The sequence below is a fragment of the Pipistrellus hanaki genome (assembly GCF_964339955.1).
Source record: "Pipistrellus hanaki genome assembly, chromosome: 16".
NCBI lineage: Eukaryota > Metazoa > Chordata > Mammalia > Chiroptera > Vespertilionidae > Pipistrellus > Pipistrellus hanaki.
This window is the reverse complement of record NC_140518.1, coordinates 10,296,345-10,322,673: the sequence shown is the minus strand read 5'-3', so window position 1 is coordinate 10,322,673 and position 26,329 is coordinate 10,296,345. Positions and strand designations below refer to the sequence as shown.

At 46.6% G+C, this 26,329-nt stretch overlaps 2 protein-coding genes across 2 annotated transcripts in view; one reads left to right on the top strand and one right to left on the bottom strand.

Moving 5' to 3' along the window:
- Positions 1-2,812: 2,812 nt before the first annotated feature.
- TAC4 (tachykinin precursor 4) lies at positions 2,813-10,939 on the top strand. The gene is made up of 4 exons (XM_084863675.1): positions 2,813-3,001; positions 6,166-6,259; positions 8,095-8,127; positions 9,111-10,939. Exons 1-2 carry the CDS (start codon positions 2,882-2,884, stop codon positions 6,250-6,252), a joined length of 207 nt encoding a protein of 68 aa, XP_084719801.1. The 5' UTR covers positions 2,813-2,881; the 3' UTR covers positions 6,253-6,259; positions 8,095-8,127; positions 9,111-10,939.
- A 1,423-nt stretch (positions 10,940-12,362) lies between these two features.
- Positions 12,363-26,329, bottom strand: part of KAT7 (lysine acetyltransferase 7) — a 28,333-nt gene continuing 14,366 nt past the window's right edge. The window contains 8 exon segments of the mRNA XM_084863482.1: positions 12,363-14,709; positions 15,797-15,903; positions 16,302-16,448; positions 17,805-17,898; positions 18,950-19,090; positions 19,314-19,403; positions 22,425-22,616; positions 24,488-24,598. Coding sequence (XP_084719608.1) covers positions 14,608-14,709; positions 15,797-15,903; positions 16,302-16,448; positions 17,805-17,898; positions 18,950-19,090; positions 19,314-19,403; positions 22,425-22,616; positions 24,488-24,598 — 984 coding nt within the window. The 3' untranslated portion in view covers positions 12,363-14,607.

Genomic DNA, 26,329 nt, shown 5'->3' with positions numbered 1-26,329 from the left:
GTAACCTCCCCCAGCAGAGACGAATTCTGTTACTCGCCCCGTGCTGCTTGCTCTTGTGGGCAGAGGCCTCCGTGGGCAGTGGGGAGCTTGCCCAGTACTGGGGCCTCCCATCTGCCACCGATTCTCAGTGTAACCTGGAGCCAGCCCAACCTGCCTCGTTTCCACATCTGTGAAATAAAGGTGGTGAGAAGTAAAACTGTCAAAGTGGGCCGAAACCGATGTGGCTCAGTGATAAAGCCTCGGCCTGCAGACTGAAGGGTCCCACGTTCGATTCCGGTCAAGGGCATGTACCTTGGTTGCAGGCACATCCCTAGTGGGGGGTGTACGGAGGCAGCTGACCTGTGTTTCTCTCTCATCGATGTTTCTAACTATCTCCCTTCCTCTCTGTAAAAAAATCAGTAAGATATATTTTTAAAAAGATAAAACTGTCTGAGTGGAAGGTGAGGGAGTAAGCACACTGCCTCTGGGGAGTTCTCTGGGAGCCTGAGTGACTGCCACCTGGAATGTGGAGACACACAGACCCACAGACCAGGGCGGGCTGTGTCAGCAGAGGGCCGGACCGGGGAGTCTGCATTTTAGCGAATGAAGCCATCAGGTTTGGGATCCACCACAGAAGTTCCTGGAAGGGAGGAAGGTGGTGTGTGTGTGGCTGTCCTCCCTCAAACCTCCTGATTCATCGCTGCCTCCACTGGCCTGAGCTCAGAAAGGCTGCATGTTTCTGAAGGACCTACTGTGTGCCAGGCACCCATGTATGACAGCCCACTCTCAGGGAGCTCCTGGCGTGATCACCTCCCCATCTGGCAGACCCGCGGGCCCTCTGGGAGAAACAGCAAAGCACCTGCTTTCGGGGCCTGCAGCTCCATGAGCAGAGCAGGGGCTGGATCCGCCTCCATTCTTGCTCTCGGCACCTGCCTCTGCTCAGGACACAGCCTGGGAGTGAAGGAGAGCTGTGAAGTATATACAAATCGGAGATACTTGGGAAAGCCCAGACAAGGAGCCAGCTAGTTCTTGCAGGAGTTAGGAACAGAGGCAGAAAAACTCCACGGAGGAGGTAGCCATTAAGCTGGCCCTTTAAGGCTGGGTGGGAGTCCACCAGGTGGAAAGGGAGGTCCAAGCAGAGGCAACAGCCAAGGCCAAAGCATGGGGTGAGAACTCAGCCTGTCCTGGGGCCGGGAATGGCTATGGGGCAAACCGGAAGGGGACACCCCCTCCCCCACTTCCCGGGGTCCCAGCTCAATGCCGGCACTAACTGAACACAGCTTAGCTGCCAGCCAGCGGGTGCCTCTGCTGGCCTGTGAGATGCTTAGGACAGAGAAGGCGGTGTATTCCTCTTCTGCGGCCGAATGCCTCGCCCCGTGTCAGTGATTACAACAGTAATGATAGTTAACAGGTATTAAATATTTACCACCACACACTGTGCTAAGTGCCTCACATGCATTAGCTCATGTCGTCCTCCAACAACTTGGGAAATAAGTGCTATTATTAACCTCGTTTTACAGAGGAGGACTCTAAGGTTTGGAGGGGGTAAGTAATGTGCCTAAGGTCATACAGCTACTTAGCGGTGGAGCTGGGACTGGGATTCAGGTCTCTCTGACCGCAGGTCTCTTGTTCTACACTAGGGGTGTCGAACTCAATCAGAGAAGGGGCCAAAATCTAAAATCCAGCCTAAATCGCGGGCCGAATGGTTTACTGAACAGTCATAAACTGACAATGTCATAAACTGACAGCGGAGTGCAGTGATGACAGCGCAGTGCGGGCCACATTGCAAGGCCTGGCGGGCTGGATTTGGCCCGCGGGCCTTGTGTTTGACACATGTGTTCTACCCGGATGGATGGATGGATGGATGGGTTGGATGGGTGGATGGGTGGATGGGTGGGTGGGTGAGTGAGTGGATGGATGGATGGGTGGATGGATGGATGGGTGGGTGGGTGGGTGGGTGGATGGGTGGATGGGTGGATGGGTGGGTGGGTGGATGGGTGGATGGGTGGATGGGTGGGTGGGTGGATGGGTGGATGGGTGGATGGGTGGGTGGATGGATGGATGGATGGATGGGTGGATGGATGGATGGATAGATGGATGGGAGGCGGGGCAGAACTAAGTGAAGGAGGGCCTTGAGTACCATATTAGGGAACTTGAACTTCATGCCGAGGGCAACGGGGAGACATTGGGCATTTGTAAGCAGGAAGAATCAGGTGGGGGTAGGGCTTTAGAAAGATCACTTTGGCAACAGTGGGAAGGTAGCTCAGAGCCGATGACTCGAACAGGAAGCCATTTCCTTGGCAAATCCCAGTTCCCACGTGTGAGGAGCCCCCTTATTCCCCTTGGGGCAAGTCCTGTGTTTCTAGGGGGTCTGTGGGCAGAGGGGGAACATTAAGGAAGCGGGGCTCAGTGACGGGAAGGAGAGAGGAGTGGTGGATCCCTGGCTAAGTTCCAGGGAGAGGCCTCTCTCAGGGCAGGGCAGGGCACCTGGGAGGGAGGAGCCAGCCAGTTCCCCTCCCATTTCCAAGAGGACCAGGCCCCTGGGCCTCCGGTCAGGAAGCTGGAAGCGCTGGTCGCACACACTGCCCCATTGTGCACCTGCCGCCACAGGGCAGGCAGCCAACGGCCAGGCGGCTGTTGCATCAGAGCGCTAAGCCCTGGGATCCTGCTGGGGGCGGTGGCGCGAGAGGTCTGGTCCCTCCTCTGATATCCCCGGCCTCTCCAGCTGGGAGGGAGGGCGGGGAGTCTCAGGAAATGTCCCTGGGAGGTCCGATAAGCGGAAGGAAGGCAGAAGCGGGGTAGCTGAGCCTCCCGCACCTACAAAGGAGCCAGAAAGAGAGGACGGGCCTGCTGGAGGCGGCTCTTCAGGCTGAGAGGGTCCCAGCCCAGAGCCGCACTCACCATGCTGCTCTGCCTTCCTCTGCTTCTCCTGACGGGGTTGCTTGCCTGCACTGTGGCAGGTGACAAGGAACTGGCATTCGGTGGCACCGAAGCAGGGACTTTGGTAACCGTGACCCTGGAGGTAACTTTGGGGAAAAGCAGGCGGTGGTCCGTGGTTGAGGGGTGGAGATCCCCTCCATGGCTGCAGGAGAGCAGGCTGTCCAGAAAGGCAGGCGGTCTGATTTCCCCCTGTAGGTGGGTTCAAGGCCAGGGCCCCTCGCCTGACTGAGCTCTAAAGGGACACCTGCCTATGGGAGAGGGGGAGTAGAGGTGGGGGGTAGAGAGAGGACCTATTTAACACCTATTTAACATATATGTCCTAGATGCCTCATGAACATGAATTCTCATATCCACTTGATGGGGAAAGTACCACTTTCTAGATAAGGAAACTTGGGCACAGAAAGGTCAAGTCGTTTGTCCAAGGTTATGCACCTTCAGAAGCACAACTGCACCCCTTGCCCAAGGTCTGACTGTGTATCTGGGTATCAAGACATTTTTCAGAATTTCAAAGGAAGCAACTTGGGCAGGATCCCTGTTTTGTCTCACAGGTAGGACTCTCCTTCCCTGACAGATGCTGGGGAGAAATCAAGAGGTTTGGGACCCAGCACCTGTGTCCCACCCCATGCGGTAGGGGAGTCAAAGATCCTGACCTTGGGGAGCTTCCGGTCAGGTGGGGGAGAGGGGCCCCCAGGACTGGTGCTCAGGGAAGGCTTCCAGAAGGATGAACAGGCCAAGCCTGGCTCCTAGTCCCAGGACGGTGAGGACACGGGGCCACGGGAACAGCCATCGAATGAACAGTCCTTCGTGGCGGGTTTCCTTCCTGGTGTGTCTGAGCGTGAAAGTGTGTGCAGTTGAGAAGACAAAAGGATGGGGAGGCCTAGGTTCAGGTCTCAGCTTCTCCATGGACTTCGTGTGACCTCGGGGAGGTCCCTGCTGCTCTCTGGAGATCCGTTTCCTCACCAGAAAGATGGGGGCAAACACCCTGACCCTCACGGTATTTTTCAAGCTTTAAGGCGTCTGTGCCAAACACCAGGGGACCTAAGCCAGGCATAGGGCAGCCGAGCTGTGGCGGGGGCTCCCCAGGCAACCGCATGGAGCATCATCAACTTCACCTGGTGCTGCTGGGCTTTCCCCCTGCACGCACCTCACTGAGCAGATGGCCCACTGCTTTTTCTCCTTTCTTCTCAATAACACCCCTCCCTCTGCTTCCCGGGACACAGGGCTGAGACTGCGGGAACCGTTAAGATGAGGGAGGTGACGGAGGCGTGGAGGCACTGTCAGGGGCCATCCGATCCCCTCCCTAGCTCCCAGGTTCCCTGCCTGCAGTTGCCCTCGGCGCTTTCAAGGGTGACTGGGTTACGTGGCTAAGGAGAGGGCTTGGGGGGTGGGGGGTGGGGGCTAGGAGTCCTTCCCGAGTGAAAGAGAAGGATGTCTCCTAAGAACCCCCCTCCCCAAACCCAGTGGGTGAAAGGTGAGTGTTATGTAATTTATAAATAGCCGTTCTCCCCAGCTTGTATTTGATGCCGCCTTTTACCGGGGCGCAGTGGTTTTCATGAGCTTTCCAGAAATGGCTCCAAATCTCCAAAGAGACTTTCCCGGTTCCTGGCCAGGCCAGGCCAGACAATTCCAGTCAGAGAAGCTGCCCCAGCCACTGACGTCCCGGGGAGGAGACAGATGGGAAGGGGTCCAAGTCTTAGAAAATAATCCACTTCTGGTCCTAGAAGTTAGGACGAAGAGAACTATGAGGGGAATGGGGGTTTTCTGCACAGGTCCCTACTGATGCCTGGAGCTCAGGGCAGGGGGTGGGGGTGAATTGGGGATGGAAGAGGGAGCCCCCAATCCTCCTACTCCCCCAGCTCCCATCCTCCTGGCAGGTGCTTCATCACTTTGCTCTCTCGCCCCGTCTCCAGCCTTCCTGGAAAAGGTGACTCCATCCTCTTCCCGCTGTCAGAGAAAGACCCTTTCAGGGTTCTTTAACCCACACGGGCTGAGCCTCTGCCAGGCCCTGTGCCAGGCACTGGGGGTGCAGAGACGTGAAGAAGGTCTAATGAATGTCACCCACTGTCACTCTCCCACCAATGAGCCTCTTCCCCTCTTCGCAGGGGCCACAGAAGGAGAGAATTTTAGCCAAGGCAAATGGAGGGATGATTTCAATCCATGGCCCTTGGTCCAGAACTTTCACCGCATTAGCTCAAGAAAGAAAATGTCTTCTCTGCCCAAAGTAGTGGCTCTACCCCAGGCCATAGGCCACGTTCCTCGTGGGAGGCCCAGGCTCTAGGGCAGGGTGAGTCTGGGACGGGGGCATTGCCCGAGGGAGAAAGGAGACCAGACTGGGGTTGGCAGGGGAAGCAGTCTCGCCTTGCCTACGGGGTGCCCGCCCAGGGTCCCTCCCCTGATCCCTCCTTGTCTATGTTGAGACATGTCCCAAGGTGGAGCAGAATCCAGGCTCCGGAGCCAGACCGCCTGAGTTTAAACCCTGGCTCTACCACTTCCTGTGTGATCGTGGACAAATCACTTAACCTCCCTAACGCTCAGTTTCCCACCTACAAAATGGGAATAGCTCATAGTGCCTGCTTCCTATGGTGGCTGTGAAGAGGAAATGAAGTTATGACTGCTGTGTTTGAGCCTCTGAGGCCTCAAGGCCTGGAGCCGCTCTCACTTCCTAGCTGGTGACCTTGGACAAATGATTTAATCTCTCTGTGCTTTCACCTGTAACATGGTGACATGCCTGGCTGGCATGGCTCAGTGGTTGAGCGTGGGTCGATGAACCAGGAGGTCACGGTTCAATTCCCGGTCAGGACACATGTCTGGGTTGCGAGCTCCATCCCCAGGATGGGGCACGCAGGAGGCAGCTGATCAAGGATTCGCTCTCATCATTGATGCTTCTCTCTCTCTCTCTCTCTCTCTCTCTCTCTCTCTCTCTCTCTCTCTCCATCTCCCTTCCTCTCTGAAATCAATAAAAATATTTTTTTTAAATAAATAAAATGGTGACCATAATAGTACTTACATCATGGGGTTTTGGTGAGGATCAAGTAGAATTAATGTTAAAGTGCTTAGAACAGAGCCAGGAACACAGTGGGTGAAATGTTGACTATAAATTATTATTTCTGCATAATATTGTGTAATATATGCACAAGAGCCCAGTGCCAGCACAGAGCAAATGTCACTGAAACGGTTATTGCTTAGGCGGCCCTCCCTCTCTCCCCGCCAGCCCTCCTCTTGCTCTAACAAACTCTGCTTTTTCAGGAAGGTGCTGTCCCCAGCATTCAGCTCCAGCTGCAGGAGGTGAAGAGGGACCAAGCCAGCCAGTTCTTTCCGCTGATGGGGAAGTAGGCCCGAGGTGAGTGACAAAGGTGAGCAGCCCATGGAGGAGTGATTCTGAGAGGGTTGTTTTACCAAGCCCGCGCCTAGCTTCCAAGCCAGTAGGGGTCGCTCATGCGGTGGGGTGGGGTAGAGTGTCCACATAAATTATCCAAACCAGGAAGCGGGAAGAGTGTTAACTCCACCAGGTAAACTTGGGATATGTCTGGCATATGGGGATATAGTCACCCTAAGGGTAGAGGTCAATGTTTTGCACATTTGGTGTCATTACCTTCGATACTGTGGATGGATTTGGAGCTACGATCAGCAACTAGATGTGACCCAAGCCACAACCCAAGCTTTCTAGTTCTATTTGTTTCCAATAGAATTAAATTTTTTTAAAAAATACTAGTATATTTTTATTGATTTCAGAGAGGAAGGGAGAGGGAAAGAGAGATAGAAACATCAATGATGAGAGAGAACCATTGATCAGCTGCCTCTTGTACACCCCACGCTGGGGATCCCCTGGCATGTGCCATGACTGGGAATTGAACCGTGGCCTCCTGGTTCATAGGTTGATGCTCAACCACTGAGGCACGCCAGCGGAACACCAATAGAATTATTAAAATGAACCCGCGTTCCCTGAGAGAGCCCTCAAAGTGGGAATCATGTGGGGGGGGGGGGGGGGAAGGGACAAGGATATAACAGTCTGGACAGAGAGCAGTTTTTTTTCTTATGGTTAACATTATATATGTAATTTTTTTTTTTAAGTGGTGTTGGTGAGGGTATGAAAGACCCAGCACTTTTACAACCTGTCTATTTAGAGGAAATATTCACAATTGTCCTCAAAGTTGGAATCAGGGAATCTATCAAGTAGAAATATATAGTCCTGAGGTTGTACCCGAGCATTCATTGACGTGTCTATGATAGCAAGAATTTAGAAATACATAAAAAGCCTTCAGGAGGGGAATATAGTCACCCTAAGGGTAGAGGCAAATGCTTTGGATCCTCTGGAGCCAGATTTCCTGAGCCAGAACCCTAGCTTCCTGGTCAAAATATATTAGGCACATCCATATATAGCCTTTGTGGCCATTGAAAAGGATGCGGCAGATCTGTGGAAAGTTACAGGAAGTTCTCCAAGATACTGGTTAAGTGGAAAAAGCAAGTTATATAACAACATGTATGACAGGAACCTACTTGTTTTTTAAAAAATGACATACTCACAAACATACATACACATGCATAGAGAAAGTTCTAGGAGGAGGATTATCAAATTGTCAACAGTGATTGTATCTAGGACAGGAAGTGGAGATGAGGGAGAGTAGAGAGGGTCTTTAATTTTTACTGTACAAGCCTCTACATTGCATGTTCTTTTTATAGTGGGGAAGTATTCAAAGACTGCTTTTATAATAAAAAATATAAAAATGAGAAAACCAACTGTTACCAAACACTTTTGGCCTTGGTTTCCTCCTTGACAAGATGAGTTTTAGACCAGGCCACTTCAGAGTTCTCTTCCAAATCCAACAACCCATGGGAAGCGGAGGGTAGGAGTATAAGAGGAACATCTATTGAGCGCCGACTATGCTCACATGTGATTAAGCCTCACCATAGTCCCTTCACCAGGGGTTCAGATGAGGTCAGTGTGTTTGCAAGGATGCCCCAGCGGAGCCCGGTGCCAGTGACTTCCCACTCCTCCACACTGCCTCCCCCAGGAGCAGCCAAGACACTCAGCCACACGAGGACAATGGGGAGTGCCTGCAGTTCCACTGAGGACCCAGCTCAGGCACCGAGCCCCACAGAGCCCTGAGCCCTTCCCACCTCACCCAGCCCCCAGGGGAGCCGTGCAGCCCTCATTCCTTCTCCCCTTTTTTCCAGGAATTCCTCCTACCCAGCCAAAGAGAAAAACGGGTGAGTGCTGGCCAGACCTTTCCCTCAGCATGCTCCCTGGAGAGGGTGGAGTCGTCCTGGCCTCTAACAAGCCAGGGAGGATCTCTGGCCAACGGCACACATGCCAGGCTGGCATTGCCAAGGGTGGGGCCAGCGTGGTTTGGCCACATGCTCTGCTTCCTGGTTGTTTCCTCAGGCCTGGTGGTCTGTGCACGCCTAGGGAGTAGGTGCAGGGACAAGGAAGCCGGGATGAATTTGGTTCTGCCAAAGGTTCAAAATTACCTTGGAGAATTTTTACCTAAAGCCTAGAATTGGAAAAACGAATCAATCCATTTCCCACCTTGCACCCTCAAGGATCTTAAAAGAGCAAATCTGAGCAGCCTAGAACTCTTTGGTGAAAAGGGAAAACAAAACCAAAAGAAAACCAACCAGCATTTACCCACCCTCTCCCTTCCTACCCCTCACCCCCAGTGCTCTCAGGATCAAGACCAATGGCCTAAGGACTCACCACATCCTTCGAGGCTGCTCTCACTCACTTAACATCTAGCCCCATCTCTCCTTACCTGACCACCTGCCCTACCCAGACGGAGCTGGTCTCCCTGGCCTGGGCATGATGCTGTCCTTGGCACACCACACTGTCCTCCTGGGTCCCATGGCTGGGGTCCCTAGAGTGGGAACCCTCCCACCATCAGGTAGCAGGTCTCCCACTTTTCTAACAGAACAGGCTCTTGGGGATAAAGATGGGGGAATCTTCTACTTTCCTCCAAGATTTTTTCCTAAGTGTGTGAGCCATTCCATTTGAAGGGCCATGGGAGTCACCCCGATACTAAAATGGAAATGAATGTCCCCATGCAGAATGTGGGCAGGAATGCTAAGTCATCAGTGAGCCGCTAACAGAGCCAGAGCTAAAGCTGTGTCTCCTGTTTCCTGTCCAAGGCACTCCCCACGCCCCAGGAGGGCCTTTGGGATTTTAATGCTGGTTTTCCATGTCCCTTCCTTCACAGAGGACACCTGAGGGTTGACATATGCTCCTGAGGCACGTACGACTGAATAACGGAAGATGTGGCAGATGAGTCTGTAATTGGGTCACCATAGATATCTACAGCCGGAAACATGAATTCGGGAAATGAGGGGCCGTGAATGGAATGACTAGGGAAGGCCTCCAAGGGTGGAAGAGCCAGGCAACACTCCCTTAACCACCATCCATGTACAAAACTCTTCCCAGGCTGAGGATGAGGACCACGGGTCAGAGGGAGACCCCATCACATGCTTCCCAGAGATGAAAACCCTTCTCCAGCCCTGGATGCTATACCGACCAGCCGGCCAGGCCAACTCTGTTCTCTGTGAGTCTGTCCTGTGCTCAGCACTGCCATGTCCCACCAGGCTCGCAGTGAACACCGTGGCGTTCCTCTCGGTCTCAAGAAGCGGCCATGCACACTCGGGCACTGTTGTCACAGTCTCGTGCTGGACTGACCTTGTCCTCCCTCAGCACTCTTATATCATTGCATAAGGATGAGTCTGTCCCGCCCCTTCTCTATCTCCTATGCCCAGACATAGGAGGGGCTCAATAAAGGAATGAACAGTGATGGCTTTTCCTCCAGTACAGGGCAGAGGGCAGAAGTGGCCTGGGCTCTGCACCGTGCCCAGCAGTTTGTCACATCAGCAGGCCAGGAGGCCTTTCCCAGAATTGCAAAGGGCAATACTAACAGCCCTTGAATGGGAAAACGGGTTTGCAGCACAGGGAAGGCCAAGAGCCCCAGCCTGAATGCAGACATACTCTCCCTACTCAGTCATGGTCTCAAGGACCCAATTCCATGTGGCTTCCGAGTTGGAGAATTGGATCCCAGGTCCTTCATCAATTCTCTTGTAGAGGGTAACTGCTTGACGATGGGGCACAGGCAGTCGGTCATTCCCTGGGCATTCAAGAGCTGCAGAGGAATGAAACACTTGCCACCCTCAGGGAGCCCCAGCCTGATGGGAGACCATTGTCTCTGCCCAGTGGTTTATAGGCGGGTGAGACACAGAGGACCCCTGGATGCTTAGGGCTATTCTGCCACATTTAATTAGTCAGAAGTTCAGCCCACACACGAGAAGGGACACACTGGCCATCTCTGGAGATGATGGACTGTGCCTCTTTTGTGAGGTGAGTGTAGGTCTCTAATAACATCAGAACAGAGTAAATATAAAGTAGGCTCTTCCCAGAAACAAATACCCAGGTAAGACGAATTTCTTGGAATGAACGATTTGTCAAGAACAAAGGTGTTTATATCTCACAGATCTGAGGGCAATGGAGCCAAAGTTGTGCAATGGCACAGGTTATTTTCTCCTCTTGGGCACAAATAAACAAACCCCACGCCCAAAGCAGTGGTGGCGTGCCCTGCGTGTATAAGTATTGCACAAGACGCAACTGGCAGTTCAGCACCAGGGACACTCTTCATCACTGGACAGTCCTCTTTCTTCCTTAGTGACGTTTATTGGTATTTGCTGAAGATGCCACAAAGGAAGCAGGCAATGATACCGCCCCAACGCTAGGAAGCAGTCTGAAAGAGGATGCCACACCAATTTGTTTAAAAAAATGCTGAGGTAAAACCAGTGGAGATCCAACTGTCACTGCATGATCCCAACACATAGCTAAAATAGCTTCTAAAATCCCAGAACTCCTAGCACACATCACATTTAGTTTATTTTCATTAACAAGCAAAATCCCGGTAGTTTTCTACATACGTGCACCTGCAAGGCTGCAGGAAACTAATGTCCAAAGGCCGAGAGCCAGGCCTCTCCTAGGCTGTCATTTTCTCTCACCGAATGGGTCATCTGAGCCTGCACACACCAAGAACTAGCTATGTCTTTGTTTGGGAAGGAAGGCAGGCAGCCAGATCCCTGCTTTCTCATAACCCCCGTCCAGGAATGGACTTCGAGGGCTCTATTTTTCAGCTATACACAAATGTGTGCAGTTTCATTAGGTGAATTTTAAAGACTCAATACGTACATTTTCAAAAGCAATGAGCACTGCTGAGCTGAGCTGCTTGTCTTAGCACCTCTTAAAACCAGTCTCTTTAATGTCATTTGGCAGGTGTGTGTAGGACCACCCTGAAAGTCACTTAGATCCCAAAAGCCACTTCTCACTAGTTTCCTATTCCAGAAGGAATGTATACTGTAAGCAAGCTGTGGTCCATTTCCCTATACTGGCTTTTCATATGTAGTTCCAATCTTGACCTTGAACTTCACTTGAGGACATTCCTAACCCCAGCTCGGCCTGCCCAGGACTAAAGGGATAAAGTGAAGCTGACAAGTTAAAGCATCGTCTTGCTTTATCAAGGGTACACAATGTTAAAAATTAAATGACTCATTATTCCCTGGTGAGAAATGGGCAGCCAGGGACAGGGGCGACCAGATAGCACTGTCAAGTATGGAACTTGGAATCTGAGCAGGGCTCATTCCAACAGAATACCCACCTTGCAGTGATGTGTGAGGACTGAAGGAAGCCACTTAAGGGATGATGCTTACTAAACAGTTTATTCCTAAATCAGCAGCAGAGCCAGAATGTGCACAGCTTTTACTACCTGGTTAGTCTCTGGCCCCCACCTGCTGCTTAAAGAATCAACTAAAATCCTTCGTCCAAAAGTTTTCCCCAAATCCATTATTTTTCCTGCAGTGGAAGCCACTAGAAGCATGGGAGCCTGTGGCTACAGCAAGGAAATCTAACGAGGAGAGGATGATTAGTCAGGAGCTGGATCCAGGAATAAGGCCAGACTTGCTCTTCTCATGAAGGAGCCTAAGCAGCTGGGATTCTTTCGTGCAGATAAAAAAGGAGTCAGAGGGGATGGACCGTTTTACTGAAAGTTTAACACTGTTCATGTGATTTTAACCAGAGAAATCTTCCTTTTACAGCAGGTCCTTGAATGACACCATTTCTTTCTATGTTATTTTGTTGTAAGTTGACGAGATGAGGCAGGAACTTAACTCTGTTTATATCAATTAACTATGATACAACTGGTTTTGGTAACATAATTTCACTTAAAGGCACAGAACCTATTGATGTTAAGTGAGAAGTTACTGTATCCATATGAAAAGAAAGGGGGATGGCAATCAGTAGAGGTTGGGAACCTAGACTGTGTACAAAGCTTCAAGTGTTTGACCTCTCACGATTCCAATCCCATGGTCAATGTTACCGACTTCAATTGTGTCAAAATGTGAAAGCATAATTTCCCTTTGATGCAAATATCTAGAACAGTGAGATTTGGGCACACAGCATATACTAAGAAAAATATTAAGCATCATTTTATTTAAGATTCTCTTCCTGCCACCTCCCACCCCCAAGTGACACACAAAGGAGGACCCTTAGCTGCCCGCAGGGATGTGTTCTCACCACTACTGGCCACGGTGAGCAAAACCACCCCAGCAAATACAAACCCCACCCCTCCTCCTTTCCATCATAGAGGTAAGTGCCCAACCTCCCTTCCCCTGTACTGGGTAAACGCTGCAGGAAAACAGGAAAATAGAGCTACTTTCAGGAATCTGGCAACCCGAGAGTCAATGGTGAGAGGTGATACAGCTCACTACTGGCTAGTGAGCCTGGAGATGAGAAGGAAACACCTATCCCCACCTTCCCACAAGCATCCATTAATTGGAGACCATCTATCCTAACTCCCTACTGATTCATTCGCCCTTGAAAACAGAGGAAAATGAACTTAATGAAAAAATGAATAATACTGACTAGTCCTTCTACACATACCTAGTAGTTGGAACCAAATGAAGGCAGAGAATTTATCCCACCACCTGGACAGGTTCAGAGTAAGCACACCCTCTGCAGATAGGCTGCGTCCCAGAGAAAAGACACCCACAGCCACAAACCACGTCCCTCGAAAGTTTACCGCTGGAGAAAACAGATCCCAAGTGCATTTCCTATCAGTAGCAGGGGAATTGCACCATCTCCGGAATAAGAGCTCCTGGGAGAGACAGACGTAAGCAGAGAACATGCTTTATTGAGTAGATATAGAACAGCACATTCTACCACAGGTAGGGAAGGGTCAGCTTCACTAAAAGGCCTTTACCCTTTAAGAGAGCCCCCAGTGAAGTTGCTTTTGGATAAAATTTTAACAGTGACACTGAAATTGGCAGGGAGCTGCCACTGAACATGCTTAAAATGAGCTCCCCCAACCCACAGTGAATAGTAAGTAGTGTACAGAGATGACAAGAGAAAGGCACAATGACCAGAGTCGGGATGGTGGCGAGGGCTCCGCACGAAGACAGCAGTGTTATAGGCGATCAGGTTGGGAAGGGTGACATGTCAGACATCAAAAGCTGCCCCCAAACAGCAGGTTATAATGGGCCAGAGAGAAATCAGAGGGAGCATTTCTTCCTTCACTTACATACCACCGAAGAGAGGAGGTCAGAGAAGAGGGGCATGGTGGCAAACCCCTAAAAGGAAACGGAGTTCTTGGATGAGCGTAAGCACGTTAGCCTAGAGGGAGGTGAGGCACTGTGGACCAGAGAAGCAAACCTGGGCGGGGTGGCCATTCTGCCTGGTTGAGTCATGGGTGGAGATACTTCTCCATTAGTTTCCAGACAAAAATCAGTGCAACTTAAGTGGAAGTGAAGGTGTGCTATAGCAGACTGGTACTGGTGAAAATGGTTTTGCAGTTAATGAACCAGTTAACATACAGCACAAAAGGGAGAACTGGAAATTATTTTGGCACCTGCAACACAAAAAGGGGCACGGAGTCCAGAGGGAAGAAAACGTCTACCGCTGGGCACTTTCCGGTGAGGCCAAAAGCATTCTTTCCTTTCCACCAAGACGTGGCCCGCTGCCCACAGGTGAACTCAGCACAGAATCACCACCTCTCCCCTCTCCATCTCATTCAGAGAGATGACATGCTGTTCTCAAGACTAATCCCTGGGTGAAGCTTCAAAAGCATTTGGCTCTGGTCAGCCTGATACTGATAAAAACAAGTCATCCCATAAAAACGGAGGACAATATTTAAAGTGAGATGAAATCCAAAAGGAATGGACCCCTCCCAGCACACATACTCAGAAGTGTCACCTCTTCCCTGCCCGTCCAAAAACCACATGTGAGGAATAACTGGAAAGGTCCCGGCAGTGGCAACTATATTTGGAGGTCTGGCGACCAGGCGGCAAGAAGCACTATGACAAGTTTAGAAGACACGACACAACCTCATGGGGCTAGAGAACATGAGGACAGAACCGGTGACTGGACAGGTACAGTACCAAACAGAACACCTTGGGTCAGTGCTATGAGGGACCTGCACTCAAGTCTAATATAGATCCCATCCGGGCAACCTCACTGAGGCCGAAACAACAGTTCCTCAGAACCAGCGTCTGCAGTGTACATGAAGGTCGGAGCCAGGACAGTCCTGAGGGGATGGCCTTCCCAAAGGATACTGTACTTGCCAATCACAAGAGCAACAGAAATGACAGACAGATCCCTAGGGTACGGATTCCTACTGCTGGGGTTCGCTGGCTCAAGAGTAACAGGTCACTTTAAGTGCCCTTGGGAGGGGTCCATTTTAAACAGCTGGGATCCATGGTTTTATTGGAATTGGATCTCTTGGCCTCTTTGGCTATCCACTCATCAATCAAGTCCTAGAGGAAAAAATGGAAAAAATTACACACATTAAACTAAAATGGCATTATATATAATTCCAACATGATTGATAGCAAAGGAATCACCAAAGGTTTAATAACATACTAAGGTGTAAAAAATTATCTTTAATTTACAAAATGCTTTACTACCTAATCCATTTCTTCCTACTATAGCCTTAGTAATAGCTGAAAATCATTAATCTTCCCTAATTATATACTTATATTCAATAAATGAGTCAACTAAAAATATTTAAAATGGCCCAGATTATGTGGCTCAGTGGAAAAGCATCAACCTATGGACCAGGGGGTCACAGTTCCATTTCCAGGGCACATGCCGAGTTGCAGGCTGGATCCTCAATGAGGGACAAGCAGGAGGCAGCCAATCAAGGATTTTCTCTCATCATTGATGTTTCTATCTTTCTCTCCCTCTTCCTTCCTCTCTGAAATCAATAAAAAATATTTTTAAAAAGTTAAACATGGATTTGAGATGGCTTTCTGGAAGGAATTTAAAACCACTTTCACAAGCCCTGGATTTTATTCATTCCCCTCTACAGATGAGTCATTTTCTCCAATCTAAGAAAATTATTGAATAACAGAAGTGTTGTACAACATACAGCTGCTTAACTAGTGCCATCCAAATGAGACAGGAGCTTTCCAAAAGCTTCTGATAGGATAAGCCAATGGAGGCATCCCTGCACACTAAAGAAATGAGTCCATATAAAAAGGTTGACATAGTCAAACTCCTTTAAGAAGGGAAGGTTACATTCCCTTAGGGCAGTGGTTGGCAAACCGCGGCTCACCAGCCACATGTGGCTCTTTGGCCCCTTGAATGTGGCTCTTCCACAAAATACTACATGTGTGCGTGCATGTACAGTGCGACTGAAACTTCGCGGCCCATGTGCAGAAGTTGGTTTTTGGCCCGGGCAAGTCTATTTTGAAGAAGTGGAGACACTCAAGGGGCCAAAGAGATGCATGTGGCTCTCGAGCCTCGGTTTGCAGACCACTGCCTTGGGTTATTAAGGCCCCACTTTGCTCTTTAGGCTTCCAGGAACATTCATTAATGAGCAAGCAGGTGATAAAAACTGACCTGTCTCTTTAAAACTAGGTGTTTTCCTTTCCAATACTTGAGCATCTGAAGGGCTTGCAGAGTGCTGACAATGTCCACAGGATTCACAGCTGTCTCCTGGCTAATTTCTGAAATAGAAGACCTACTAAGAACCTTGCCAAATGCAGACTCCCTAAACAATCTCCCTCCAAGAGCCCTCCCCCTTACAGGAGGTGCAAAGGGCCTCCAGATGGTTAGAGCATTTGATACTCAACCCAACCTGCTCAGAAAAAGTTTATGAAGCATTATTTGACTGGTCCAAATAACTCCAAAAGATAGACATTACACCAAGAAACCATTCTTGGCCCCTACAGAAATCAAGTTCTAAGACCCATATTCTGTGGGCCTTCTGTAAGGTCCAGATAAAACACAGGACGGGGCGTTATCTTTGCAGGTTACAAAGCATGAACAGGGCCAAGTGGAAAAGTTGAAATATTCAGTGGAGTGAACATCTTGGGTAACAACCATTCTAGAGTAAAAAACCAACCTTTGATAGAAATCTCTTTGCCTTGGAAATTGTGCAGGTAACGAAGAAGCACTTCTTTCCAGTAACTGCGATAGCTTATGAGCCCCAGGTCTGAGAGGGGACGTTCTGGGGAGCCAACCTTTTCTTCCACTTTGGAAAGCAAATAACCTGCCAGGGAACAAACACAGGCTTTTTTAAGCAACTCCATGTCTCATGTTCACAGAAAAGAACAATGTGCCAATACGGAAGTTGTATGGAAGTACTCTGCAGTATCCATTAGATTCATTCAATGGAATACTATATAGCTATTGTAGAGTATAGCATGCTGCCTTTGTGTAGCAAAAGGGCAAGAATGTGTATTTGCATTAACTATAAGACACTGAAAAATTCTGAAAGGCTAATAGAAACTTTAATAGCAATTGTTATCTGTAGGTGCATAATTTGATGCACATTATATTTCTCTATAATGTACATCAAATCCTTTTTAGACAGTATTTCAGCACTAGGTTAGGTGCCATTTAAAATCAGCAACAAAAACATGAAAAAGCGACACTAACAGACCATAGAAAAAACACTTGATTATACTGAGAGCTGAAACAAGGCACCTTGACCTCAGGTGGAAATGCATGGTGACTTTCTTGGTGCTACACACATATCCACAAAGGACAGCAAAAGTATTGCTGCCAATATTCTGCGAGGAATATTGATTTTGGGGTTACAAATAAAGTTCTAGTTCTAGGAATAGAAGGCCAATTCCCAAATACAGAAGCCACAATTAATGAGGCCCAAAGCCTCTATCAGGTTTACAGGCTGCCTCTAGAAAAGCCCTTACAAAACTGAAATCCCCAACATTCACGAACAGATTTGATGTCTTAAGAAGCATATACAGTGGTGCCTCACACAACGAACTTAATTCGTTCCAGGAGCAAGTTTGTTATGCGAAAAGTTCGTTATGTGAAACGCGTTTTCCCATAACAATACATGTTAAAAAAAAAAATTCGTTCTGTAGCATAAAATATGCTAAGATGACATAAAAAAAGATAAATTTTTTGTTATTGTTATTATTTTTATTTAGATACATCTAAAAACATAATTTTTTAAAAAAACACACACATTTTTTTTTTTAATTTTAAGACAGACTAAGTAGAGTCTACCGAATCTTGCACATCTTCATCCATTTTCTGCTTTTTGGCCGATGGTTTCATGAAAAACCTGTCCAAAGTTCGCTGTGCGAGGCGTTCTTTATGCGAGGCACCACTGTACTGTCTGTTCATAAATCTCAAGCTGGGATCATCCTAACAACCTTGCTTTATTCTCCTCTGTATCTCCTACTATCAGCTACCAAGCTCAGGGTCCTGTATTCAATGTGTACCAGGCCAACTGATGACATTCAGATTTTGCCGACTTGCTCATTCACTTAATATCAGCATACATAGGCCACACACCAGGAATTGTAGAGACCGCAGGACAAAAAGACAATATTCACATGTTCCCTGCCATACGGAGCTTAGCAGTTTCACTTACTGAAATCAATGAGCATCTTGCCGTAGCCCTGCCTCATGTACTGAGGCATAGTAAGGATACAGGATACATTGTAGTTGAGGAATGAATTCTTCTCCTAGAATCAAGAGCAAACAGATGAGCAGGTCATACGGGTTTAAAACTAAAGGTGTCAGCAGTCCCACAGATACGAAATAAGGCTGCTTGCAAAGTATCTGGCTAACCAGTCCTGGGAGTGGCTGTCCGCTCACAGCTGTTACTCTCTAGGATGGCCAAAGCCATTAATCCCAGGGTTTCCCCAGCTCTGTGACCTCCAGGCTCATCTTAAGGGGGCTGACTCTGGCTCTTTATAGCCACAGAGCGGGGCCAAAAGGATTAGACTGGCGAGTCAGGCTAGAGCAGCTCCCTTCAAAAGCAATTTTTCAAAAGGGGGCTGGGGCTGACTGCCTACTGGTGAAGGGAGAGATCCCAAACAGTAAGTCCCCATTCTGGAAGGAGGTCAAAAACAATCCAATCATATACGGTAGGATTCCACTTATGCAAAATGTCTACAAGAGACAGAAGGGCTGGGAGGGGTGCAGTGGAAATGGAGAGTGTTGCTATGGGTACAGGATTCCTTACTGAGGTCATGAAAATTGCACAACTCCGTGACTACACTAAAAATCAATGTACACTTGAAATAAGTGACTTGAATGGTATGGGAGCTATATTTTTAATAAAAAGTCATAAACACATTCTGGCTTTGAGTCTTGAAAGGCACTGTGGCATTATCATGGAAAGAAGCCAATGTTTTTGTGTTTTTCCCCAAAAAATATGGCAAAAGAAATATACTCCTGGTTTCGAGCTAGTAACATAGAAGAGAGCAAAGCCAGGGGAGTTGGCTTGACTACACCTTGTGGGCTTGTGGGTTGGTAGGCAGGGCTCTGGCTGGTAATTAATAGGCATTTCCAACCCATAAATCCAGAAATGAAAAAACCAGAGCTTTTAATAAAGAATGGCACATTTTCATTAAATAATCTTGGATATGGATTTTCCTTTTTTTAAAAAGGGAAGGGCTGTCATCATTATCCAGAATATGACCTTTTCCTGCCAGTGATTTGCGTTCCCATGTGCCAACATCAATCACCCTGCTCCAACCATCAGCTTCTTAATCTCCAGATCCTGCTGACCTTGGAAAAATATCCAATCAGGTGACAGCCACTGTTGTCCGCTTCTGTCATAACATAGAACAGGAAGGGCTCCACATCATAATATAATGTTTTGTGGTCCAGAAAAAGCTTGGCTAACAGGCAGAGGTTTTGGCAATAGATCTGGAAACAGAAAAACAGAGTTTATGTGTGGGCCAGTGACTCCTGAACGTATCAGATAAAAGCCTAAAATCAGACCATTACAGTTAATGAAGCAGGAAGTGTGTGTTTTGGCCAACAGAAGAGTTATATCTTCTTTACAAGGTGAGATGGACACAAAACAAATTTCTTCTGAAACCTGCCAATGTACAACCACCCCACTTTCGTAGGTCACCCTTTTTTTTACCTTGTTTTTCTTGCCATCCACTTCAAACACGGATATCGAACCTTTGCGATATATCTCATCACCAGGTGGGTGTTTCCACACACACTTGGCCTGCAAGAGATGGAACTGACATCAGGGGAACAAGCCTTCCCAGCAAGATTGCTGCTCAGAAGCAAAAAGAACTACAATTGTAGTCAGCTGAGATGACAGATAGCTGAACACACTGAGAACATGCAGCAAAACAAGATTTGTTCAGTATAACAACCTATGGCTTCTAAGTCACTGTCATATATTTATGATATTTTCTAGCAGTTTGGAATACGTTTTCTGGATTATATTTTGGCATCGTTTCAATCCATGAGATTAAAACCATCTACTACATGAAAGCCAGATAAATAAAAATAGCCTTGCTTATTAGAAAATGCCTCGCAACAACAGGAAATCCTTAAGCAGTTTATTTCAAGCAGCTTAGAGTTATTAAGATAGAAGTACTTTACTCTCACCTTTACCCATAACTTCTCTGGTTGCCCCCAAGTATCCCCTTTGTTACGTAAGGAAATAGGAGCAAATCCTTCTGTTCAAAAAAAAGGTGTGTGGAGGAAGCAAGGCAGCCTGGTTGAGCAAGCAGGAAGCTGAGCAAGCAGGAAGCTGGGCAGACTGGGGTGGAGGGTGGCCCCAGCAGCGCCGGAAGGGCACTTGGCCACAAGGGGGCACAAGGCACCCCTTTTCCTTACTCTCAATCCTTAATAGATTTAAAGCAGCCATTGCTGTAAATCAGCGATTTTCAACCTTTTCCATCTCAGGCACACATAAACTAATTACTAAATATATTTAGTACACCAAAATATATTTTTTACCAACCTGACCCAAAAAAGGGTATAATTTTTATTGATTTTTAAAAAAATAGTAATTACCTATTCTTTTTGTTCCAAGGTTACTTTTAAAAAAAATCAGGCCTACACTTGTTTATAAGAATTTCTGGTACCAAGAATTAACCAATCAGCTCTGGCTGGTGTGGCTCAGTTGGTTGGGCGCTGTCCAATGCACCAAAAAGGTTGCCCATTCAATTCTGGTCAAGTCACATGCTGAGGTTCTCATATGCTCAGGAGGGCTCAGTCCCTCATTGGGGGTGTTCTGGAGGCGGCTGATCAATGTTACACTCCACATTTCTCTCTCCCCAGAAGCCCCTCCACTCCCTACCCCCCGCTAAGAAAGAATTAACTAATCAGATGCAAACTTATTATGCAACCTGACCAATAAGATGCAGCTCTATTATATGACCTATATATTTATGGTTTAAGACAGGGCATTCACAATGCACAGATGGCTATTGCGTTGCCAATCTAAGGGGAAAGATGTCAGTGCCTCTGACTAAATAGTCAATTATTGTATGTTTTAAAAAGATCTTGCAGCACACCAGTTGAAAATCACTGCTGTAAATAGGTGAATTCTTGAAAGGTTTGATGTAAATACATTTAGAAAGCATATGTACATACCCAGAACATTTTCCATTATATTTTATTGTGACTTTTGGTCAACTTAAGAATCATGACCCGCCCTAGCTAGTTTGGCTCAGTGGATAGAGCGTCAGCCTGTGGATTGAAAGTTCCGGGTTTCAATTCAGGTCAAGGGCACATGCCTGGGTTGCAGGCTTGATTCCCAGTGGGGGGTATGCAGGAGGCAGCCAGTAAATGATTCTCTCTCATCATTAATGTTTCCATGTCTCTCTCTCTCTCCCTTCCTCCCTGAAATCAATAAAAATATATTTTTTAAAAAAAGAATCAAGACCCAATTTGTCACATGCAAATGCAAATAGTAACTGGAATTGCTTTGAGAAAGTTCCATCTATAGTTTGTCCCTATTACCACCACCCCTTTACTCATGTGGCTTTTCCAAAAAACAAACACAATTATTTGTTTAGAAACAAAAACCAAACTGGACTCACCCAATTCAATGATTATGCCTGAAGCAATAGGAATCAGAAGTATGGCTTAAAGCAGGTTTTTATTTCCTAAAATCTGGTTTTTATAATTCATATAAGACAGTAGAGATCCTCAAGAAATCAGAATGTTTACATAACCTTCAGATTTATCCAGACCCTGTTTTCTCCACCTATTACTAGTTCTTGCCCCCTTTGGCTGTTTTTCTGGTTAGTGTCAGTAAATAACCAGAAGCAAAAAGAAAAAAAATGGCGAAAATGGTAAGTAGTTCACATCAATAAAAGTATCAGTCTTATTTTCACATAGCAACACCATATTTTAGTTTGTCTCCAGGGTCTACAATCATGGAGATGAGTCCTTCTGATACCATCATCCCCTGTGCCCTAGTGCCCCCTCCCCACCAGTCTTTGCCCATCACCTCCCCTCCAGCACTCTAGTCTCATCCCAAGTCGAGCATGCCAGAGTCTGAAGGGCTGCCTTCACAGGAGTGGTGTTGGGCCACAACGCTACAGGTTGTGTGCTTCAGAGTTGGAAACACACACAAAGAAAGTATCACCAAACTGGGGAGAAGAATGTAAGAACAGAAACCATGGGAGTCTGGATTATGGAGGTTCATTATATGGAAACCTTGGGAAATAAAGATGGAAGGGGAAGGAGAGACACTGTAGAGCCAAATTATGTTATGACTATAGAAATAAGATTTAAAAAGGTGGCTTATAGCTGCAAAATAGCTAATAAGCATATTTGTCAATAATAAAATTAGATTCAAGTCTTTATTTCCAAAAGAAGCATGTTCAGGAAAAAAAAAAAAAAAAAGAAAGTACTCAACAACTTCAGAAGGTACCAAGGACAACCCATTCTGTTAATGAAGTCTATTTTGAAAACTAAGGGCAGAGGTCATCCATATGCAAAGGAACAATGTAAAAGAGCGAGCAGGAAGGAAAAAAGACAGGGAGATGTGTATGTTGGGATGTGGATAAATACCATTGGCTGCTTTAAGTGCCAGCCAGCACCAGCCAAGCCACAGGCTGTGTACCACCACCCTAAATGTGGCTCTTGATTTCCTATGCCTTCATCCCATTACTGTGGACCACTGAGAGATGCTCAGATAACTGTCCATTAAGATGTATGTCAAAATGTAGAGATCCTATTGCTTATTGCCAACGTGATCATGAAACCCCAGGCAACATACCATGTGTCGGCGGAGTATCGTTTGGCTCTTCATGTACTTTAAACAGAATTCACACATGTAGAGCCGTCCCAGTCGTGCATATTCTTCAGGATAGGGAGAATGATACCAAGTATCAAGCTCATAGCGACCGAAAGCGATTGTTTTAATCATGTTGCTCCCCTCTGTGATCTGGCCTTGCAGCCTTAACTTCTCCTGTTATAAAGAAGAAATCAGAAGTCAAAGGAGGTTTACAATTGTAGTTCACCTTTGAGCAATATGGAGGGTTAGGGTCACCAACACCCCACGCCCCATGCAGTTGAAAATGGCGTTTAACTTTGACTCCACCAAAATATAAACACTAATAGTATACAGTGTTGACTGGAAGTCTTATCAATAACATACAGAAGATAAACACATTTTTAGTAAGTTATATACTGTAGTCTTACAATAATTTAAGCTACAGAAAAGAAAATGTTAAGAAAACCATAAGGAAAAGAAAATACATTTGTAGTATTTATTGAAAAACATTCACGTTTAAGTGAACCTGCAAAGTTCAAACCCATGCCAACTGTAATCACCTTCGTTTTTGTAAACCTATGTGCACGCCATCATGCTAAGCTATGAAAAAAAAAGACCAATTTGGCTTCTAAACTCATGAGAAACTAACTGAAGAGGAATGGCTACATGGCCACGGATAGTAAGGAAGGCTTATAGGTCCCGGTAAAAAAAAAAAAAACAGCTTGTCTCTGCTCCTTACCCAGAGGTCTCCTCTCTGGAACATCAGAGCAAGTCTCTGGTAAAATTGTGTTCGTACCAGTCTGAGCCAAACTGAACTCTAAAAGGCAATCTACGACTAATATAAACTCCCCACCTTTTATAAAACATTCTAAAATTAAACAGAAAAAATATCTAGAATGTGCTTTTACATATTTCCAGCCCTATGTACATCTATGTGGCATATACCACCCTCTCAACCTAGGTACTTTAAAAAGTATTTCTGAAACATGGACAGTGCTTTCACTCTGAAATCTGAGTCCAGGAAGCAGAAAATATGCTTGGCTATCTACCTCCACTCAGTGGCTACAGAATTTTTAAAAAATATATATATTTTATTGATTTTTTACAGAGAAGAAGAGAGAGGGATAGAGAGTCAGAAACATCGATGAGAGAGAATCATCGACCAGCTGCCTCTTGCACACCCCCCACTGGGGATGTGCCCGCAACCAAGGTACATGCCCCTGACTGCAATGGAACCCAGGACCCTTCAGTCTGCAGGACGAAGCCCTATCCACTGAGCCAAACCGGTTCCGGCAGGCTACAGAATTTTAAAGCACAATCGGACAGAGCATTGAGAAAGACTAGCCCTGATGCCGGAGTACTCCTAGAGAAAACCCGAAAAGCCGCCTAGCCAAGCCCTGCCGCCTATAAAACTTTCCACAAGCGTATCAGAGGGTTTTTAAATGAAGTAGTCAATACAATTTAAAGAAACAAAAGAGGGAGATTTACTTTACAGAGATCCCCTCAACCCATTTTATCAATCACAATTTTCATAAAGCAAACTTACTGAAAATTCTACCAATAGTACCAAAACGAAATGTTAACTGTTAATAAAAACCAGAACAGAAAGCCAGCTTAATATGTAAAACTTGGATTTGTCAAAAGATTAACTCTAAAATGTCTGACAACAGCCTTTTCCATTATCCCTCTTCAATATTCTTTTTATTCTTTTATAGCGGCATTGAAGGGCTGAGGCACCCCTGAAAAGGGGGGTTCCGGTTTAAGAGAACCACAGGGGGTATCTCCCAGTCCACAGGTTCTCAGAATTGCAAATTGCTAGAGGCAAGGGGGCACCTATTGTTCTATCCAGCTAACCACCTCCAGCAAACAGGTCCTGTCAGGAAATGAGGTGAAGGGAGGAGGGGTGATGAATTTTAAATATGAATGGGCAGGGAAACAGTCTCCAAAAGGATAGCTGGGGGAAGGGGAAAGGGATTCAAGCAGCAAGGTACATTCATTCCCATCAAACCATCAGTCCTTTTTCTTGGGCAAACGGCTCTTCACAAACGATCCTCAGTGATACTCACCAGGTCCTCTGAAGCCCGGGCTTGTGCCCTTCGGAAGAGATCCAAGTCATACTCGCTGGTCAGGTTTTCCAGGAGAGGTTCCCGAGTGTTCCCGTAGGTCTGCCTGTGTTCCTAGGAAAACCACGAGAGCGTGATAGTCTCTGCTTCTAAGAACATCATCTATTTCACTTCAGTCGATGCCAAGCTATTCTTCCTAATGCCTACTCTATGCCAGGCACTACACTAGGCACCATGGATTTGGCAGGCATACTATGTATCAGGGAGGCTAATGCCAGAAGATGCCCATCCTCCCCCTGGTGAATCTGGAAAAGGAGACGCTTCTGCTACCTCTCCAAAAGGGAGTTTCCTTCTTCTCTGTCTCTAAACGAGCACCTCACGGATAAAATGCTATGCCGCGCCCTTTGTCCCTCTGAAAATGTGCACCACAGCATAAACAAACATAACAAACCCAAAAGCTCCACAGATTCCTGGAATCCTGAGATCTGGAGGAAACCCTGGTAGGAACTCCCTCATGTAGAAACAATACAAAACAAAAAAACCAATCTCAAAGCCTTAGAGTCGAGATTTTAGACTGAAAGGTAAATCTGCAGGTAGGAAGGGACAGTTGTATGAAACAGCGTTCTGTAAATTCTTTCCCCAGAACTTCTTCACCATCATTACCCGTCCGCCCAAGGCACTGAAGTATGTATGAAAAACAAGCTGGCCCTTAGAAAAATACCTTACTAAATACTAATCAAGAACAAGAGGAAACGGTCAGAAAATTAGAAATATTAAAAGTATCCAGTTTTAAACAAGTATCAAACCTTACCATGGCATTCGCTACAAGTATCCTTTCACTGGAAAGAAAGCCTACAAGAGAAACTTCCCTTTTAAACCTTTGATTCTAGCCCTTCCCACTCCATCCTAGACTCCACCTCCCACCCAGAGAATAGAAGATAATGGCAGTTAGGAGGAGTGAATGGCTCGTCCCAAGATCAACATTTACAGATTTTACACATATATTAGCACATGAAGAAACCAGTCAACAGTACCTGTATGCCTAGTCAACTTTCTTAAGGTTAACCTGGGCCCACCTGATATATATCTTTTTTAATTTGGACACATCTAAGTATTATTCTAGTTTTCATAAACTTTTTTTTTTTTTTAACTTAAAAAAATCCTAACCAGCATTTTCACCAGGAAGGTTGGGTCCAAATAACCTCACCTAAACAACTAGGAAGCAGATGTTTGTAAGATAAATTTCAGGAACTTTTGCTGCAGACACTCTTTCTATCTGTGTGATTCTTGGCAAATGAGCCCTCTGAACCTGTTTCCCATCTATAAAATAGGTGAAACACCGTCCACCTTTGCTACAGATTATGGGAGCAACATAGCCAGAGTGCCTGGCACAAACACTTTATAAATGGCATTATGTATTACCATACCATTACACCTCTACCCAATTTGTAGATTAAAAACATTGAACAATACAAAGAGAAGAATACAACCTTGTAGGGTCCTTCCTCACAAATCCCACACTCCACACCCCACAACTCATCTAACATTCGTCATCTTCATTTATTCTTAAGGTCATTTTCAAGACAGTGATGACTACCAAAAAAGTAAATACAGTTTGGCATATTTTTGTCTTAGTGAAGCCATGTTGACTGTCTAAGTCAGTGGTCTGCAAACCACGGCTCTTTGGCCCCTTGAGTGTGGCTTCTCCACAAAATACCACTTATGGACACGCACTGTTAAGTGCGATTGAAACTTCATGGCCCATACACAGAAGTCGGTTTTCGGGTCTCAAAAGAAATTTCAATCATTGTACTGATATTTGGCTCTGTTGACTAATGAGTTTGC